This window comes from Leptonychotes weddellii, chromosome 11, assembly GCF_054177405.1.
Source record: "Leptonychotes weddellii isolate Sample4059 chromosome 11, ASM5417740v2, whole genome shotgun sequence".
Classification (NCBI taxonomy): Eukaryota; Metazoa; Chordata; class Mammalia; order Carnivora; family Phocidae; genus Leptonychotes; species Leptonychotes weddellii.
The window spans coordinates 38,561,831-38,582,563 of NC_138379.1; the positions used below are offsets into that span (position 1 = coordinate 38,561,831).

Sequence of the window (20,733 nt, forward strand, 5' to 3'; positions counted from 1 at the left end):
CAAAAGTTTAGAGTTTTTCTCAAAGTAGAGCAAATCAGTGCTAACGGTTTCAAGTGAGGGCTTGGAGGCAGCCTGGAAAGCATTCTTGGAAGGTCATTTACACTCACCTGAACCTAACCCAATACCTTCTTTTTTATAATTAATCTCTATTACTAGTGAGTGATTCCCTCATCCTTACTCAACAGATAAATTACTACAAGTGTACCTATAAATTAAAATGGTATCATTCAGTGTGGAGGAGAGTAGCTGGAGCCTAAATGAGACCCTGGCATTCTCCTGGTACTGTTTTTAGAAAACAGAAAAACGACCTCATTCCAGACAATACGTAAAAATAATACTTTAATGAAAGGTACTCATCCTGTCCATACGCTTCCCCTAAAATGCTTGTGAGAAACTCAGTTAAATAACATTAGGATACAAGAGGTAATAAGTGTGTACCTAAAAAAACGTAAGTAGTATACGTGGGCCCTGCGTCCTGTAATTCTAACCACATTATCTGACAGGTAGTATTTTCAATATAGTTTTCAGGATAATTATTGTAAAAATACAATAAATACTATAATGGAAATATAGGGATTCATTTATTACTTTTTGGTTTACAAACAAAGGCACCCAATAATGCTATTTACTTCTTATAAAAGATTATCAATTTACATTTAAAACAAAAAGCAAAAAACCCTGAACCAGTTCCTACAGACACACACAAAAAAAGGGGAGAAATAAGATTTTTTCCTCCCTGCTTCCAAGCTTTATTACCATTTTTATACCATGTTTATACCATTCTTTAGTCAAAGAACGTATTGCCATGCTTCTTTGTTGAGCTTTCAAACGTATTAATGTTGCCAAGTCAAACTGCAATATAGCCACAAATGATGTCACAATTGATAAAAGCATAGAATCAAGAGTGAATAGTGGGGAAAAAACCCAAATGTATTACAATATGGCTTTATCAAATGAATTAAATGAAATACTAAATTCAATTAGGTTATCGTGTTAAAAACTGAGTTCATACTGTAGAAAATAAAGTCAAACATAACTAAAAACCATGTCTAGCAAATGACACAAATCAAAAATGAGTCCCAAAATCTTTGAGTTAAGCTTAAAGTCTAGTTGGTGGGGGATTAACAACCTATCTACTCTTCACATTAATTTTAGAACTAAGTTCTAAAATGACATATTAGTCTATTCATTAGTTTCTTCTGACAACAGAATTCTAAACAAACACACAACATTAATGCAGTGGCCTCAGCACCTGTCCCAGCGAGCATTTCTTTACGTTGGATTACGAGAACAATGACTAGGTCAGAAGACATACCCCCCTCTGTACTTCACATGCCTGGCAAAGTTGTACCTGATTCTTCTGCAAGATACAAAGACAATTCACCTGATTCTAAGTATATTCGGCAGAAGGATAAACATCATAGAAATGTTAGCCTGTTTTCAACATATTATGGAAATGGATTTGGAGAGATGGAGTACTCGATGTAGAGAGCATCTAGAGTTAATCAGTGGGCCACTTTAAATTAAAGGCATCATCATTTATTCCATTTTCAGACACTGTCATGGTCTCTCACACCTTACACAAGGTACGGTCCTAGACCAGAGACTTAGTATCATTTCAAAGAATATATATATATATATTTATATACATATTTATTTTAAAATAATGTTTAAAAGTTTTACTACAGAAAATCTGGCTTCAACATGGAAGCATTTTTCCTTTTCAAGATTACGCACCTGCATGGAAGAAAGTGGTTTCCTTTACATTTAGTTTTTTTTTCACAATAACAAAATAAACTTCTTACACATTGCATTTAAATTGACAGAGAAAATTAAGATGTAAAGTTCTATGTAGCTTTTTGTATTGTGCACTGACCTCATTAAACACATTCAAGATATACTGTTGATGATTTAAATATAGTACAACTTGATCAGCTAAATTAGAAGAGTTATGCTGATCAATCTGTTAAACCAAATGTATGTTAAAACAGTAAGGACAGTTAACTACTATTAAGGTTTAAAGGGAATAATAATGTATCATTAAAATATACATTAATTTTCTTGCTATTACTTGTTTCTATAATGCATTTCTTTCTAAAGCTAAAACTACATGCAGAAAAAATAAATGGTACCTTGAAACTCATTCAACAGTTTGCTACTTTATGTGGTATGTAAATAAAGTCCTTTACTTAATTTTATACACGCTATTTTATGCACTATTTTATTTTTCTTGAAGGAATTCAGCTCTCAAGGTCAAAAGTTTAGTATGTGTTTACACACATGTGAGAACGTTTTCTTATTATTATGACTACCTGCAAATACATTCTTCCATAATAAAGCACTTTCAGTTTTCATTGGAAAGACTGCACAAGCCTTTTAAAAGTCCTGTTAATAAAATGTATAAAGGGAAGAGAGCACAAATATAGTGACTCCCTACCCACCTGCACCCCCCTTTGCCAAAGTCTCAAGAAATCCTCCAACTTCAAAACATGAACAAAATTTCACAGGACTAATTTTTATTTGGTCATAATGTGGACAAGAAAAATGTATTCCTATTTTTTTTGATACTAATAGTCTTATGGAATTCATTCTCATTTTCCTTCAAAAAATACATAGCATATGTTGATATGGATTCTCAAACCTATTTAGATCCAGTAGGGTCTTTAGAATAACATACAGCCTTCTGATTACGGAAGCAACTGATTGCTTATACAAAAATGATGTGCATCAGACCACTAATCAGAGAAAGGAAATTGAGAACATGTCTTTCATATTGGAGACCACTCAATAACTTACAGAATGATGTGAAAATAAGTTTGGCTACAGTTTTAACAAAACTAAAACCCACTTCAACCATTGAAAAAAATCAAACACTGAAGAATGAAATATCTACCAACTTAGCTAAGTATTCCTGTCCAAATAAATGCTTTCCACTGCACTATATATTAGAGTTAGAAATCACTAAATGTTAAGGCATATTTTAATTAATATGTTCCAGAATTGCACAGTTATACTGGTCAGGGTTCCTATTTCCCCACTGCTACCTTCACCCCACCCCTTGTCCCCAGGGATCAAAATGTTAAGTCATGGTTTTGGTGGCTATTGTAGATTTGAGCTGGCATAACCACAGTGTGTTCACCAGATTTTTATAAGCATAAACATTAAAATGTTACATAAAATGTACCATACTTTACTCCACACTCTGATCTAAGATGGTTTAATGTCTTGACAAAAGGTGAGATGACTTAAGTACATTTTACATTTTGTGCATTTAGACCACCATATGCATAGATGTTCTAATGCTAAATTCTTGTCTTCAGTATCTCATAGTGCTGGATGCTCGGAAGTATGACAGAAACTTGTAACACAGACTAACCACAAAGTACCAGATGTTTCTTGCCATTTGTGATCTTGCAATAAAAATGCGCCAAATCAGGATCACCAAGATAGTATTGAAACCATATCGTATGTTTCTCAACCTGGAAAGCAAATCAAGAGACATATCAGACAATGCTTTCTAGAATAAAATATTGCTGGATGGCAGATGATCGATGCTCAGTTTTCAAATCCATTATTAATTTGAAACCTATTTAAAAATTAACTAGAAGCCCTTAATTTAGAAAGTTAGCAAAAGTCAGACCTGACCATGCAGTCCATCAAACAATGCACAACCTCTATTAACAATGAATACACACAAAGGTTTTTTATAACAGTGTATTTGGGATGCAAATTTACTCATTCAACAAGTATTACTGAGCATCTTTCTGTGTGACCAGTACTAAGTATATTGTAAGTAAAACAGACATGCCCCTTGTACTTCTGGAGCTTCCTATCTAATCTAAAAAGGTTTGTTCATTATATACATCATCTTCTAGACAAAATAAACATGTTTTAACATCTTTAGCAACTTCTTTAGCAAGTTGTCAGACAAGTGAACTTCTTTAGTTATAGGTGACAGTCACATGATCAAAAGCCAATTGGACAAATCTTCATCCGTGAATGAAACATGGCACTAGTCTATATAGGAGGACCCTCCCATTCTCAAAGAGTAATATTAATGTTATTGTGCTCATGTTTCAAAACGTTTTTTATAATTTTAATGGTGTTAGAAAAGAACACAAACATTCAGATATGTAACAATGCTACATAAATTCCATTAACTTCAATAGGCAGTCCAAGATAAGACTATAATACACAAACGATATAAAAAAACCAAAGACCTTTGAATTAGGAGTCAAAGATAAGTATTCTAGTTTCCTTTGTCACCTAATACATATGACCTGGGCAAACACAACTTCCCTAACCTTCACTTTCCTCAACTATACAACTAGTTGCCCTGCAAAAGCCTCATACAAGTTGGAGGTATAAAAAGAATGATGTGATGGTCTTAAAAACTGTTATAAAAACTGTATTATAAAAACACTACAAATGAAAGAGGTTACTACTGAAATTAACTGCATCTCTGAATTATGGGATAACAATGATTTTTCCTGTGTTGTCTGGGGTTTTTTAAAACAATGAGTATATATTATGTTTATAATGAGACTAAGGAAATAATTATAACTCTGGTTTTATAAACAAAGAAAAAATTCTATGCTGAATGATGTTATTATTTTATCTCTTTTCCCCTTCCAAAGATGTATTTGACTAGGGCAAAAAACAAACAAACAAACAAACAAAAAACCCTTCAAATATATTACCTCATTTATTTTTTAAAATTACCTCTAGTTTAAAATACATTTTCATTTTCTAAAATCTTTACTTCTTCAGTAGTAATATAAGAAAAGACAATAGTGATTTTCAAAACTAAATTCCCACCTGAAATTAGGGCTAAGGAACAGTATAAATTGATGGTAAGTTTCAACAATCATAGGCTAAATTAAAACTCCCATAGTTTCAGTCCAAAGGTAAGCACCTTTCCTAAATGCAATATATTACACTAGCAATATCTTTCATTCAATATACCAGCTTACCAAAAAAAAACAAAAGAAAACAAAAATTGTGTAATGTTTCATAAGGAAGACAAGATGAAATCAAGCCGATGTAAAAAACTTACTTGTTCAGATGTTTTCTAGCTGCAGGGAGGCCAGACATTTCTTCATTCAATACATATTTCTTAGTTCCCATGCAGTAGTTCTCTATATATTCTGCCCAATGTAACTGCCGTACATCAATATTAAAGGTCTATAGAAACAAAAAATCTATCGGTTACACTCTTGAATAATTTTTTTCATAGCTAATCAAAAATTCACACTTTCTAAAATTGTTTTAAAGATTTACTTATCTATTTTAGAGAGAGAGAGACAGAGAGAGAGTGAGCGCACAGGGGGAGGGGCAGAGAGAGAGAACCCAAGTAGACTCCACGCTGAGCACAGAGCCCCGACATAGGGCTTGATCTCAGGACCCATGAGATTATGACTTAGGCTGAAATCAAGAGTCAGAAGCTTAAGCAACTGAGCCACCCAGGTGCTCCCAAAATACACACTTTTTTAAAGGCTACCTGCACATGACAAGACTATAAAATGTTTATAACAATAACTTTTAAAATCTTCCTGCTATTCACAAAGAAATTCTTATCCCTATTTTATACCTTCCACTAAACACAGAAACATTTCAGAAGATAATCTGAAAACTCATGTCAGCATTTAAAGAGAAGTATATGAAATGTAAGAAGAAAGAAACCTGTACCATTAAAAAAAAAAAAAAGATAAAATTCCATTGTCCAAATAATCTATGTATTCCTCACCACTTTACACATGTACTAGTATATTTATTTCCAGTTTCTATCTACAGTATCTCTTCTTGAACACCTGCATACCACACAGATTACTTTTCCTACAGAACAGTGATGACATCAAGAGAAAGAATATGTTGTGAAAGCTGGCTTAGGAGTTTAGGGAACAGTAAGGAGGCCATTTGATGAAAAGGATGGACATATCTAGAAAAGAAAATTTTACAAAAGTGTTACTTCATGGCAAAATAAGAGGGCTATGCACTGCTCAGTGTTTCTCCATACAGAAACAGATTATTTTTTTGGAATGATAAACCGATTATTCAGTGTTTACCATCACTTATCTGAAAATACCAAGTTGTAGACCAAAATAGCTACATAAATAAACCATTAAAGTAACATTGCACTAAAATGGAGACTCGACTTCGGATAGGAGATATTATGAGAAGTCATTACATACGTGTAACTGGATCCCCACAGGAAAAGTGAAAGAGTGGAACAGAAACACTATCTGAGAAGATGACAGCTGAAAATTTCCCCAAAATGACAATACATAAGTCAAAGACTCGAAATACACATACACCACGTATACACATGTATCTGAGCACATGAGAGTAAAATTGTTGAAAATCAAAGATGAAAATTTCAAAGACAGCAGAAAAAGGTGTTATGGATTAGCTCTAAAGGCACAAGTATTAAACTGACAAAGACTTCTCAAAAGCAATGGAAGCCAAAAAACTATGCGACGATGTCTTCCAGGGCTCAAAGAAAACTGTTAACATACAATTCTATACCAGTATAAACATCTTTGACAAAGATGTTTCCAGAAGAATAAAAACTGGGACGATGTGACATCAGCAGATGACTCACACCAGAGGAAGTACACTAAAGGGTATTTTTTAAGCAGAATGAACATGATTCCAGACTGAAGTCTGGACATGGAAGAAGAAATGAAGAGCAATTATGCTGGTAAATCTATGTGAATACTTACTGCACAGACTGCAGTAAGAATAATGACTGTAAGACCTATAATGCACATGCAGAATTAAAATACGTATCGGTCCTTGCGTTATCCAAAAAAGGGCAGAAGTACCAATATTATATTAGCTCTTGATAAAGTAAGGAAGGATGCTGTAACCTCTAGAGTAACCTAGAAATACAACTAGTATATTTCTATGTAACTGATACAGATAGGAAAATAGAAAATTGTAAAAAATAACCTCAAAGAAAGCAAAAAAAAGAACTTAAAACAAGTTAGACAAAGAGAAACACTAAGAGTTAGATTTAAATCAAATATTATCAGAAATTACATTATGGACTAAGTCTTCCAAATAAGGGTCCAAAATTATCAGACTGAAAAAAAACCTATATGCTGCTTAGAAGAGAAATATCTAAAAGATAAGGATACAGAAAAGTTGAAAATACAAGGTCAGAGAAAGATATACCTTTCTATTAACAATGTATGAGAGCTCCCACTGGCCAGTGCCTTACCAAAAGGGTATGTTGGCAAACTTTGCATCTTTGCAAACTGTTAAGTAGTAATTATCTCAGTCTAGTTTCAATTTACATTTCCATTTTTATGAGTGAGGATGAGTATCTTTTGTTAAGAATCATTTGCATTAATTTTCTTTTTTTTTAACTTTTTTTTTTTTAATTTTTTGAGAGAGAATGAGAGACAGAGAGCATGAGAGGGAGGAGGATCAGAGGGAGAAGCAGACTCCCTGCCGAGCAGGGAGCCCGATGCGGGACTCGATCCCGGGACTCCAGGATCATGACCTGAGCCGAAGGCAGTCGCTTACCCAACTGAGCCACCCAGGCGCCCTGCATTTATTTTCTGTAGACTCTTCATCTCTAGCCCATTTTCAATAGGATTATTGGCAATTTTTGCCATTTCTACACAAACTTTTTATGTAATATGAAATGCATATTAACATTACATTGAGATACCACTATACACCCAACAAAGTGGATAAAATTAAAAATTAAAATGAAAAGGCTAACTGTTCGGAGGATGTGGATTAATAGGAACTCTCATGAACTGCCACTTGGAATACAAATTGGTGCAACTACTGTGGAAAACTGTTAAGCATTATCAATTACATTGAACATACAAATACCCTTTGACTTAGCTACTATTCTACTTCTAGGTATAGATCCTAAACAAATGTGTGCACATGGTTCAAAAAATTATTCCTAATAGCCAAAAACTGGAAATAACTCAAATATCACTAAAAAAAAGGAAAAATACTGTATTAGGATACCATTTGTATAAAGTCAACAATGGGTATAACTACCATTTAGTGTTAGAATCTGAGATAGTTGTTACTTTTGGGAGATAGTGATTGGGAGGGGGCATGAGGGGATCCTCTGGGGATAATAATGTTCTATTTTTTCACCGGGGTGCTCACTTTCTGATAATCCACTGGGCAGCATGTGTTGTGCACTGGGATGGGGAGAGGGAAGATGGAAAGGGAGAAAATAAGGAATCAGCAGAAGCCACAAATTTCCTAACCTGAGATTATCTGCAGGACCCTGGTACCTACACCTTCTGCTTTGAAGGCTGTAGGCAAGGAGGAAGACTGGCTTATAAAGCCTACAGCCCCATAAGTTGAGTCTTTTTTTTTTTTAAGATTTTATTAATTTATTTGACAGAGAGAGACACAGTGAGAGAGGGAACACAAGCAGGGGGAGGGGGAGAGGGAGAAGCAGGCTTCCCGCCGAGCAAGAAGCCTGATGAGGGGCTCGATCCCAGGACCCTGGGATCATGACCTGAGCCGAAGGCAGACGCTTAACGACTGAGCCACCCAGGCGCCCCAGTTAAGGAGTCTTATGGAATATTTCTGCAAAAAGATAAAAATCCCAAAAGCTGTAGCCTCAGAGCAAAGGTGTAAAAAAAAGTAAACCCACCACACACAGAAGTGGGCAGAAAAACTGCACTCTTGATGCCTTTGTCATGCACAACCAGTACAATGGGACTAAATCTGCATTATCTAATATGGTAGCCACCACAAACCACACACATCTTTGGGAACTTGAAAGTGACTGGTCTGAACTGAGATGTGCTGGGGAGTGTAAAATGCACACTGGGTTTGAAAGGCTCAGTATAAAAAAAATTGAAAGTATAATATCCTTTAAATAGTTCTTTAAATTTTACGTAATTTTTAAATTTTTGTTTAAATTATATATTATTTTGGATATATTAAATAAAACATTAAAATTTTTAAGGAAAGAAGTGGAAAGAGAAAGGAAGCTGCGATTGGGAAGATGAAAAAAAAAAAATCACCTTTGAGAAACTGTAAACATGAACCAGCCTACTGAAGGCCCATATTCACCTGAGTTGTGCTAAAAACTTCATCAGATATTTCAAAGTGGGTCCTGGCCTCTTAATGTCACCTGGCTAGTTAATGCTAACACTCACCAGGCTACTGGCAGAAGGGCAAATCCTTATTGGGAAACTGCAATTTCAACACAGGCTTCAAAAAATTCCCACAGAAATCCTCAAGGAACATGAATTTACAGTCAAACAATAAGAAACAAGAAACAAGGTGCCATGAATGAGAGCTAGCTTAAAGGACAGATGAAGTGGCTGATGCTAAGCTGCACAACCTTTAGAAGTCTGCATTAGCGGAAACAGAATTTAAAACAATTATGTCTACAATGTGTCAAGAAAAAAAATTCTAAAGATTATTTAAGAAATGACTATAAGATTTGAAAAATACACCAAACTTCTAAAAGTGAAAATACCCAAAACCCAAAATTCAGCGGGGTGGCTTAGGCACAGCTGAAAGACTGTCATAGAACTTTAATTATTAGCTCTCAGGCCAGAAACAAAGAGACACAAAATGTGAAATAAAAGTTAAAAGATCTAAATGATCTAAAATTCATTAAAATTTCACAAGAAGACAAGAGAATGGTGAAGAGGCCATATGTGAAGAAATAATAATAATCTGACTTCAGATCCAGGAAGCCCACTGTGAAACAGGATAAATTAAAAAATATATAAATATATACCAGACACATTCACAGTGAAACTGCACAATACCAAAAAAACTCTGAAAAAGAGACAATAAGAGGTGACCCATAATGCAAGAGCAAATGAGACTGATTTTTTCAACAGCAATAACATAAGCCAAATATTAAAGGAATACAAAAGAGAAAGTTATCTTTAATGTGCCAAAATCATGTTACAGAAACACGAGTGAAATAAAGACACATCAGACAAACACTGAGAGTTCACTACTAACAGACACCCTACTAAATCATATTCTGGATAGATTTCAAGCTGAAAGAAAATGACCCTAAAGAGAAGATCTAATAGTAAAGACACTGGTAAGTATTGGTTAAATCTAAGTAACACTAACCAAAATCATATCTAATTATAAGATTTAAATAGAGAATTGAAGTAATGTATAAATATGTATATTAGTGGGGTGGTAGCTACAGCTCAAACACTTTAAGGTCCTAAATATCATTAAGGAAGAAGCTATAGAAAATGCTTAATTTAGACTTTGTTAGCTATGCATGTTAAAATATCTAAGGTAACCTCAAAAAAAAAAAAAACATAAAGAGTTTAAGTTTCAAACTAACAGAGGACGAAATGTGGAATGATAAGAAATTAAAGAATATATGAGTAAAACAATTTCAGAGAGAAGGTTTTTTTCTCGAAATTCAAAGAAAACAAAGTGAAGGAAAAATGCATAAAGAAGTCCAAGTTTTCTATGAATTTGACTAAAGGGGAAAAAAGAATCAACATTTCAATCATACTTTGAAAGCACCTCTGCTGCTCTCAAATACTTACACTATAAATTTTAAGATAGAGCAATTTTATTTTACCACCATAATTATGACTGGAAGCTCTAACGAGACACTATAAATAAATAGGTCAAATGTCTTTCTTGTTGCATACTGATTGTGGAAAATATCCAATTATTTCTCAGGTTGCTAATGGTTCTCCAATTAGTATGCTACATATTTTCTAATATAAAACAGGAAATACTTGCCTTTTTATCTTCAGGGTTTAGCTGATTCATCAACATATTGACATTGTCAGTATTCCAAACCCAAGAATTACTTGTGAAATATTCAAGAAACACCATAGCCTTGTGAAGACGAGTTATTGTTTTCATCATCCTGTATTGTAAGAAAAATGGACAGATTCATAATTTGCATAGATTAGGAAAAATCTCATCACCACCCAGGGTATCAGTTTCTACACTGAGATAGTAACAGTAAAATTATAATACGTAATTCATTTAGTGTACCAAACCACCAGAGAGTAAGAATATTTCTGTATCTTTGAAGAACATCTTATAAATCCAAAATGGAAAAAATTTTTAAGCAGCAGCAAATGAATTTAATGCTGCCTAAACAGAGTTCTGTTGATATACGAAATTAATTTTCAAAGGAAATACAGTACTTTGAGGTCACATTTTCTACTATAATCCTAAGCAAATAAATGGATTCAATTAGTATTCCCTTGCTCTTTGTTCCTTCAATCACATTTTGGTTCAGCTACAATTACTAAGATTTCCTGTGAACTCATAATACATGGTGTTACGTTATAATCTCAACTCTTTAGCATCATGGAGGCAAAGTATACAGAAATACTCGTTTGCCATTTAATCAACTCTCTCCAAATATATTTTTAAAGTAATCTTCTCTTTAACACAGACAGGTACCACTCTTGGTTGTCTGAATGTGCTGTGAAATCAATGACTCATGCTGAAAACTTTCTGAAATAGATATTCAAGATATTCACCTAACTTCCCAAAACCCCCATTATCCATCCTTATAGAATAGAAATAAGGAAGTTTGATATTTTTTATTTGTTCCTTTTTAAAAAGGACGAAGGGCCTTAATCTTTAAATCTGTCATTTTACATATCATGGCACACTGTAAGTCATTGATATCGTAACACTAACCAGAGCAGTAACATCTAATTACCTATGATAAGTAGGAAAAGGGAAGAAAGAACTTTCTAAAACAAAACACACACCAAAAATCCCTGGCCTCTGATAAACAGAAAAATAATTTGTGGAGAAATACTCTAAAAGAATTCTATTTATATTCCCACAATAAGGATTAGCATTTACATAGTTTAGAAAGTCCCAAAATCAGGGGTTTTAGAAATGGGGAAAAATGGGAGAAAATTAGAACATTAGAAATGGGGGAAAAGTCAAAACAGTAACATTAGCTAAACAATTCTGAGGACACATTCAATATGTTTAGAAAGAAACCTTGAATCCAGAACACTACAAGAAAATGAGGCAACATAGACTATGCAAAGGAAAACTGTAGTTCATGCAAGAAAGTAATCCCAAAATAAAACTTCCATCAAACACGAAAAGAATTACTGAGCATCGAAGGCTGTATTTGGACAGGAAGAGTTCAGACAGATAGAAAGCACATGGGGGGAGCGGGGAGGAAACCAAGACATGCTCCTTTTAGAAAAGAGATCAGACCATTTTTTTCCTATAACAAAAACAAAAAAAGATATAACAGGTCTGTAATTAAATCAATATCTACTATCACAACCAGTATAGTACACTTGAATTACACACATACACATATTTGCTTAACATCATTTTCCAACATACATCTTATTAACAAGTTCTTCTTCCTGATTTCTTTTTCACTGACAATTCTCACCTAGTCTTATCTTTAGATTCACTCAAGTGACAGAATTACAACCAATCACTGATTCAGCCGTTTAAAAATACAATAAAAAATTGGAGGGGAAGAAGGAAATCTGAAAGGCCACTTCCATGTGAAGTTCACGGAATATTTATCAAGCAATAAAAGTACTGGATTGAATACTATCAGGATAAAAAGAAACTTTAAAACTTTGCATAATCACTCTTTGGTTCAAATGCCCTATGAGCAGATAGATGCCTGAGACTACATCACCATGTATGTTCTGAGTATGTATTTATCCTTTATTATTATCACAACCTGCAAAAAAAATCACCACAATCCGCCAAGATCTAGCCCAGGATTTCTCAACCTCAACACTACAAACATTTTGAGCCCAATAATTCTCTGTGGTGGGGGGCTGTCCTGTGCATTGTAAGATGTTCAGCATCCCTGGCCTCTACCCATTAGATGCCAGTAGCATAACCTCCCCCTAAAAACATCCCCAAATGCTATTAAATGTTCCCTGATGGAGGCCAAAACTACCCTCCATTAACAACCAGAAAGATTAAAAAAAGAAAAAAAAAATCAGATTCACAGAAGTTAAGCTAGAGAGAGTTAGGCTAAATAACAAAAAAATCGGAGTATGGAACCATTTTCCTAATGTCATTTTTAAGAGTGATGAAATATCTACTGCATTTCAAGAGTGAGAGTGAATAATTTATGCTGCCTCCACTTGCAGTAAGACCACACATCCTAGTCCCAAGTGACTGTCACCCAGGATTCCTTATGATGCATGTCTGAGTGGTACTTTTTATCATTACATTGAGAAACGCAGTAAGTTAGATTTTTATCTAGCTGACACACAGAATAATGAAAATGAATAAAGTGGACACCATGAATGCCATGATTAACATTAATGTAGAAGGAGGCATTATATTAAGGTCCCAGTATAAGACATAAAGCCCAGTACCTTGTTCAGTAAATATCTGAACAAATGAAATAATATAAATAAGACTCTGTATTTAACATTTATAAGACTGCCTAAAGGAAAAACCTCTCTGGTTCTTGTTGCCTTTAGACTGTAAGCCCCGAGGTCAAGGGTCATCACTGCTCTCATACTAGCCTTGCGCAAGACAAACCTCAATTAGAAAGATTCTTTACTTGAGGTTTCCTATTTGGAGCAGACTTTAAACTCCAAAGGTGATTACAATATTTTCTAGCCTACATGCTCACCTACAATATCACCCTGACTATCTTCCCATCAAGAGGTAAAAGGTAACTTATAACCAGGAGAATGAGGTGGAAATGACACTGCATAACCTCCAAGGGTGAGTAAGAAAAAGTGATACAGCTTTCTGCCTTGCTCACTGGAATACTCACACTTGAAGGCTTCGGTCACCATTTAAGCTGTCCAACCCCTAAGGCTGCTATGCTGAAGGAAGCCCAAATCAGTGCATGTGGAGAGATGGTATAGAAAGGCTCTGAGACTATGTGACGTGAGAAAGATGCCCAGCCACTCTTGCTGCTCTGTACCCTTCCTTTCCTACTCCCACAGTGTACCTGCTCCAGTCCACATCTGACTGCATCCACTTGAAAGATGCTGAGCTAAAACCACCCAGGTAAAGCTTTCTAGAATTTATGACCCACAGAAATCATGAGATAAGTAAAGTGATTGTTGTTCTAAGATATGAAGTTTGATGTCAATTATACAACTTAAAAAAAAAAAAAGAGTCTAAGTTTGAAGTGATATATCATGCAGCACAGATCACAGAACAGATATCAGTATAGGGAATGAGAGGCTGCTATAATAAACATCTAAAACATGTAGTATTGGCTTTAGGATCAAGTACACAGAATCTGGAAGGCCCTTGCAGAGACCACTGGTGAAACCTGGAAGGACCAAGAGAAGAATGTTAGTGGAAACTTTAAAGAGAGCTTTAAGGAAGATATTTGTGAGGGCTTGAAGGAAAGTGAGAAAAATACTGTTGGAAGTTAGAAGAACTAAATTGTCACTTGTGGTAAAATGAAAAATAAAAACTCTACCTAATAAACTTGATGATCTAGCCAAGAAGATTTCCTCAAGAGAGGACAAAGATGATCTTTTAAAAAAATGAACTATATGAGTAGAATTTGGAAGGGATGTAAAATGTCAGCCAGGAATTCTTTAAGAAATGGCTTCTGAGCATAGCTCAAGTCCAGAATGCAGATGTGAGATTCTTTGTTAAGACCTCAGAAAGATCTAAAATAGTTCCTCATAGAACCTTTCAGATAAACAAAAGGCTCATGCCAATCTTAAAGACATGTCTCATAGAAACTGTTGTCGAAGAGGCAGAACCTGAGAGGCAAGGATCTAAGATCGAAGGGTGTTGTTCCATAGCAACCTCATATAGAACCCAAGATAGAAAAAGGCATGTTTCAAAGAGATCTGCGCGTATGGCTCTGGTCTAATGGAGTAGATTGTTTTAAAATGAGATATACGGGAAACCTGCAGTTTTAAAAGGAATCTGATCAGTTTACACTTAAAGGGACAGAGACAAAAGTGAAAAGAGGCCTCTGGATCAAGGTCAGCAGACCAGAGCCTAGGGATCAAAGCCACCTGTTTTTTGTAAATAAAGTTTTATTGGAATGTAGTCATGCTTACTCACTTACATATTGCTTATGGCTGCACAGCTGAGCGGTTGCAAGGTGGAAGCTACATTTAACAGCAGAGTTGAATAATGCACATGGCCCTTTACAGAACAAGTTTGCTGATCGCAGCCCTAGGCACTCCCAACATTTTATGGGCAAGAAGTAGGGTAAGAAGGTGATTCAGCTGCAAACCCAGGCCATTTTTTTTTTTTTTAAATGAAAAAGAAGGATGACTCAGAGGGCAGAGCCAAGAATCTCAAAGAACAACCAGAGAGGGGGCCAGTCGTTAAACGTTTGCCTTCGGTTCAGGTCATGATCCCAGGGTCCTGGGATCGAGCCCCGCATCAAGCCCTGCATCGGGCTCCCTGCTCCGCGGGAAGCCTGCTTCTCCCTCTCCCGCTCCCCCTGCTTGTGTTCCCTCTCTCGCTGTGTCTCTCTCTGTCAAATAAATAAATAAAATCTTAAAAAAAGGGGCACCTGGGTGGCTCAGTCATTAAGCGTCTGCCTTCGGCTCAGGTCATGATCCCAGGGTCCTGGGATCGAGCCCCGCATCAAGCCCTGCATCGGGCTCCCTGCTCCGCGGGAAGCCTGCTTCTCCCTCTCCCACTCCCCCTGCTTGTGTGTTCCCTCTCTCCTGTGTCTCTGTCTGTCAGATAAGTAAAATCTTTATTAAAAAAAAAAAGAACAACCAGAGAGTAGGACTGAACCCTAATTAAGAAACCACCAAACATAACCTAGCTGGAATTCAAAACTGTTACAGATCAGTGACTGCACAAAATTGTCCAGTCATTTTCCTATGCTTGTCTCACCCCTACACGTTGTGTGTGTGGGCAGCAGGTAACTTGGCACTTTCATTCACAGGTTTTCAGACCAATACTTGAGGAACTACACCTGCAAAACCACTCCTAAACAGCCTTATCTACAACTGCACCAGATTCAGTTGACCCAACAGTGGCTTCAAGCTGATGCCAGAAAGGTCTTGGTAGGGTGGAAGAAGTAAGTGTATTTCCCATGAGGGAAGGGTATGAACTGTTGTGGCCAGAAGGCTGACTATAGCCAATTGCACTTTCCAAAATGGCTTCAACAATACCTTTCAACTAACTTGCTCAAATTTTACATGATCTTGAACATTCTCTACATTCCCTTTCCTTGAATTTTGGAGGACTTGTGTGACTCACGTGTGACTGAAAGAATGAGGTAGTGCTGCATGATTTCTATGGGTAGGTCAGAAAATGCACACACCTTCCACTTGCCTGCTGAAAGACTTCTCCTTGAAGCCTTCAGTCACCGCGTAAGCAGTCCATTTCCCCTAAGGCTACCACTAGTTCTCAAAAAGAGACTACAGGAAGAGATCCTGACACATTATGAAGAGACAGCGACACAAGATGTTTCCACTGCATGCCCCCCTTTCAGCTCCATCTGACAATCATGTCAAAGACCCCCAAGCCAAAACTGCCTAGCTGATTCCCTCCTGAAGTCCTGATCCTGAGAGAAACAATAAACCGAAAGAAATAATAAAGTAACTTCTGCTTTTCTAAGAGCCACTAAGTTTGAGAAGATTGGTTATACAGCAACACCTACTATAAATTATTTAATAAACTCTGGCTATTCATTGTTTAAGTTTACTAAGCCCCCTTTTCTGTATAAGGCTTTGTGATACGTTTACCCTGTTTTACTTTTTTGACCCAGTTTTGACTTTTCTGCTCTAATATGCAATAACCTTATTAATATCAGGAAGGCATGCAATGCCATCACTCATGAATTTACATTTGCTTTTTAGCCATGAAAGAATGCTGCCAATCACAAATACTGCATTTCATAGACCACCTAAAGAAACTTCAAAATAATTGATATATTTTGGATCTTTTTTCCATTAAGTATTTCTTTACCTGTCCTAAAGTTGTTCAACTTGACACCTCTCACATATTTCAATATTTAACACATTGGGTTAGGAACATAATTGACAACTGAATCCACAGAAAATCCCTACAAGAAACTCAGATCCTGATACACTATAACTGGCAGATACCTCACTTTTATTTTTTGAACAGTTGATGGAAGTTCTGGAATCAGCATCTTCTTTATACATTAATACTCAAATCCTGAACTCTCCAATCAAAGGCTCCACTGTAACGCCAATGTAGTTAAAAAAAATAGATATATTTATGGTACATTTCACTATAATTCTGGTAAAGATAGTAGGAGGACTTTAAGTTTGTGGGGTTTCAATAAGAAAGAAAAGAAAAAAGAAAGGCTATATAACAACCGTAAGAAAACATAAAACTTCCCATTTGTTAACTTTTGTTTTAAACTATGACATTTTCAACCTGGAAAATTAGTCAAAAACTGTAATTACCATATTATAAGCTGAATGGGCAGCTGAGGTATTTCAAGCCATTAATTTTTTAGATTCTATGTTTTTTCATATAAAACTGTACAATCCACTCATAGCAAACATTTTACCCTTAATCCCCTACAGACTCACCTCTGAGTTTTTAAAGGGGAGAGACGGGCTCAATTTCAGCTTATAATAACAATGACAACCTTGATGCTGGACATTTCCTCTATTATGGGATTTTGGAGGATCAATGGCCCAATAAGAATGAGATCCACAATTAGTCTCCCCAAATATTCTAAATTTCTAAGAAATGTCCTAGCATCTTGATTGTGATTGTGATTAATCAGTTTAGTAATTCTAAAGGTAAAGCTCATGCTAGCGGACTTTTTGTCTCTCCAGCAAGCTTCCACCACCTTACCAATACATAGATGTATTTACTGCTATTCTTCTTACCACGGTTTCTGACCTGTCAACCTGAGTGCAAGATCAAGCAATAATGCAGGTACTGTATGTCTGACACCCTTCCAATAATGAAGCAATAAGTTGTTGGAATACAACTTAACATTGGGGCGCCTGAACACTTGGTTTAAAGGATTCATCTTGAAGGAATGATTTAGATAATATCCTGTAGGAAAAATAAGCGTCAGAGCATTTTGAATGTTATTTGTTATTCAGAAAAAACACCTAAAATTAGACCTAGAATTCAGCACATGACAATAATTTATCATCCAAACTTCAGAATAAATTAGAGTAAGTGATGACACTACCTTTGCTTTTCTGACAAAGTCTTAATTCAAGAGTCTTCTCATTCACAAAAGGCCATTAAGCCTTATCATAAGCATAAACAAATAGAGAGTTAATGAATATGCATTTTAGTGTAAGCATGGGTTGTTTAACAGTCAGAGGAACAGATAAGACAGAGCTAGTCACCATTACCTTGGGCTTCTTCCAGTCATCCTGAGGTAGATATCATACAGGAATGCTGGGGCCTTATGGCTTACAGCAATCCAGTAATGATATAAAAGGTGATTGGAGGTTAGATTTACATTGGGCCGTCTGAAGGCCTGTTCGAGAGGATTCCTCTTGAAAGTGGAAATTACATGGTATTCTGAGGAAGAAAAGTTGTGTAACAGCTTTGATAATAACCATGTAATGAAGTTTTGAAAAAAAAAATCATGTTTTTACAAAGCAAAATATTTTACCAAAGATGTCAGAGTTCGCTCAATTAAAAAACAAACTTTTCTACTCTCGATAGTAGCTAAGTGAATAGGAGTATTAGACTGCTGAACTTGAGTGGTTTTAGAACTGTCACTATTTATGAATTTTAATTAGATGAATGAATTTTTGTTACAATTCACTCTTAAAAATCCTTTTAATGTTTTACCTATGTCAGTTTACAATGTCACTTTCTATATTTCACCTCTCACGATAGCTTCTTTCTTTCTGTTCCTCTTTCCAGATTCTTATTACTGTATACTTACTTAAAAAAGAAAAGGAAAATCATCATCCTTTGCTTATAAATAATTAAGTTGCTCAAATTAACATACATCAACAAGCTTAAAACAACCCAAAATTAACTTCTGCTGTAATTTATTTAGGCAATACAATATCAACAAAACCAAATCTATATCTATGTTAATACTTTAATGGAAATGTATATTGAGAAATCCACTGAAAAATAATGCTTAGCTTGATTTTTACTACACTTTACAACACGATGAGAGATTACAAAAAACCTAACTCATTTCAGTGTTTTAAAATTCTTAGAATACTATTTAAATAATTATCATAAAATTAAAATCACCCTAGATTGGATTTTTTTTCTTATGTTATAATGGTCAATCTTTAAATTGAAATAAAAATGGCACAGAAAAACCCTAGGACAAATGACATAAAGATTTACTTTAAAATCAAAACTGTTCTGTAAGGGTAACAAAAATTGTTCAATGAGAGGTAAAATAAGACCTATTACTAAATCCATGCCATCGATATATCTTACTTCAAATTTGAAAAACAACTTAAAAATTATTCAATTTCAGTAGGCTTTAAGTTCTATTAACCCTAATTTAGAACAAGCAATATAGCACACATATATTCCTGTGAATCTGTGAACTTCAATAAATTAATAAATGTAATAGAAAATACTGGGGCAAAACGTATCCTCCTTGCTAACTCCTTAATTTATTACTCTTGGGGTAGCTGGCTAGGTAGGTGGCTAGGAGCTAGCTGGCTCCTGTGATGTAACAACTCCTGTAGTTGGAAGTGATACTGCCTTTGAATAGACAACTTCAGGACTGAGAGCACCATGAGGGAGGGAAAAAAAATCACTGTTTCCTCATCCTGGGCATTTATCTGTGAAGGAGGCTGCAGACGGCAGCAGAAAATTAGTACAGTCAGAAAAGGGTGGGCCAACGAGGGAATATACTGCAGGATGTTTTTTAATTTATGAAATACTGCTAAGGACCACAAGACAGCGTAAGTATAGATATTCTAATACAGCAATTAAAATAAGAATAAACTGGTAACTCAGTGGCTTTTTAATGCCTTGTGGGTATGTTCTAACATAAAAACTCAGTGGGTATTTTAAGTTAAGATGTATTCTAACGTTCAAAAACACAGGTAAGACCATACCAACTTCACCCCAGTGGAAAGGGTTAGTGCTGCCTGTTGTGCAGTTATACACCATGACGTTTCTTGGTCTGCAAAGACAGAGATCAAAGCAGTGAGACATCAAAAAGAGGCCAAGCTTATCCAATCGACATCTTAAACAACATTCAAGTAGGAAGAAGTAAGGATGATGGGTACCTTGTCTACACTGGTTATTTTAAAAATTATCCTTAAGCAATTAATCTTTGTGTCTGAAGGGCTATTTACAACTACCCTTCCCCTCCCACCAAAAAAATTATTATAAAAAAAATAAATATTTTTCTCTTTTCGTATTTTTCTTCCTTATAATAGCAGGAGTATCTGGTTTTAAATGTAAGGAAAACAACAATGACAAACAACCTCAGCTCTTCCTATCTTCTTTTCATTTCCAGAGGCTCTAGTTTAAAAACTATGGACTGAGTTCCCTTTTACCAGAAACAATATACTCATATAATCGTATTTTTTAGGATATAAAATGCTGACTTAAAAAATAAGGGCAGTTCGGGCGCCTGGGTGGCTCAGTTGGTTAAGCAATTGCCTTCGGCTCAGGGCATGATCCCGGAGTCCCTGGATCGAGTCCCACATCGGGCTCCCTGCTCGGCGGGGAGTCTGCTTCTCCCTCTGACCCTCCCCCCTCTCATGCTCTATATCTCATTCTCTCTCTCAAATAAATAAAGAATATCTTTAAAAAAAAAATAAAAAATAAGGGCAGTTTATTGATTAGGGAAAAAAAATGTTATTGAAAAGCTTAAAATTT

The 20,733-nt window shown here is 35.4% G+C and overlaps 1 protein-coding gene across 2 annotated transcripts in view; it reads right to left on the reverse strand.

Moving 5' to 3' along the window:
- Positions 1 to 322: 322 nt before the first annotated feature.
- Positions 323 to 20,733, reverse strand: part of FAR1 (fatty acyl-CoA reductase 1) — a 65,908-nt gene continuing 45,497 nt past the window's right edge. For both annotated transcript variants that reach the window (XM_081798551.1, XM_081798550.1), the window contains exons 8-12: positions 19,962 to 20,029; positions 18,267 to 18,438; positions 10,732 to 10,861; positions 5,057 to 5,184; positions 323 to 3,479 (exon numbers count right to left, since the gene is read on the reverse strand). In XM_081798551.1, coding sequence (XP_081654677.1) covers positions 3,317 to 3,479; positions 5,057 to 5,184; positions 10,732 to 10,861; positions 18,267 to 18,438; positions 19,962 to 20,029 — 661 coding nt within the window. In that variant the 3' untranslated portion in view covers positions 323 to 3,316. The remainder of the gene's footprint in view (positions 3,480 to 5,056; positions 5,185 to 10,731; positions 10,862 to 18,266; positions 18,439 to 19,961; positions 20,030 to 20,733) is intronic.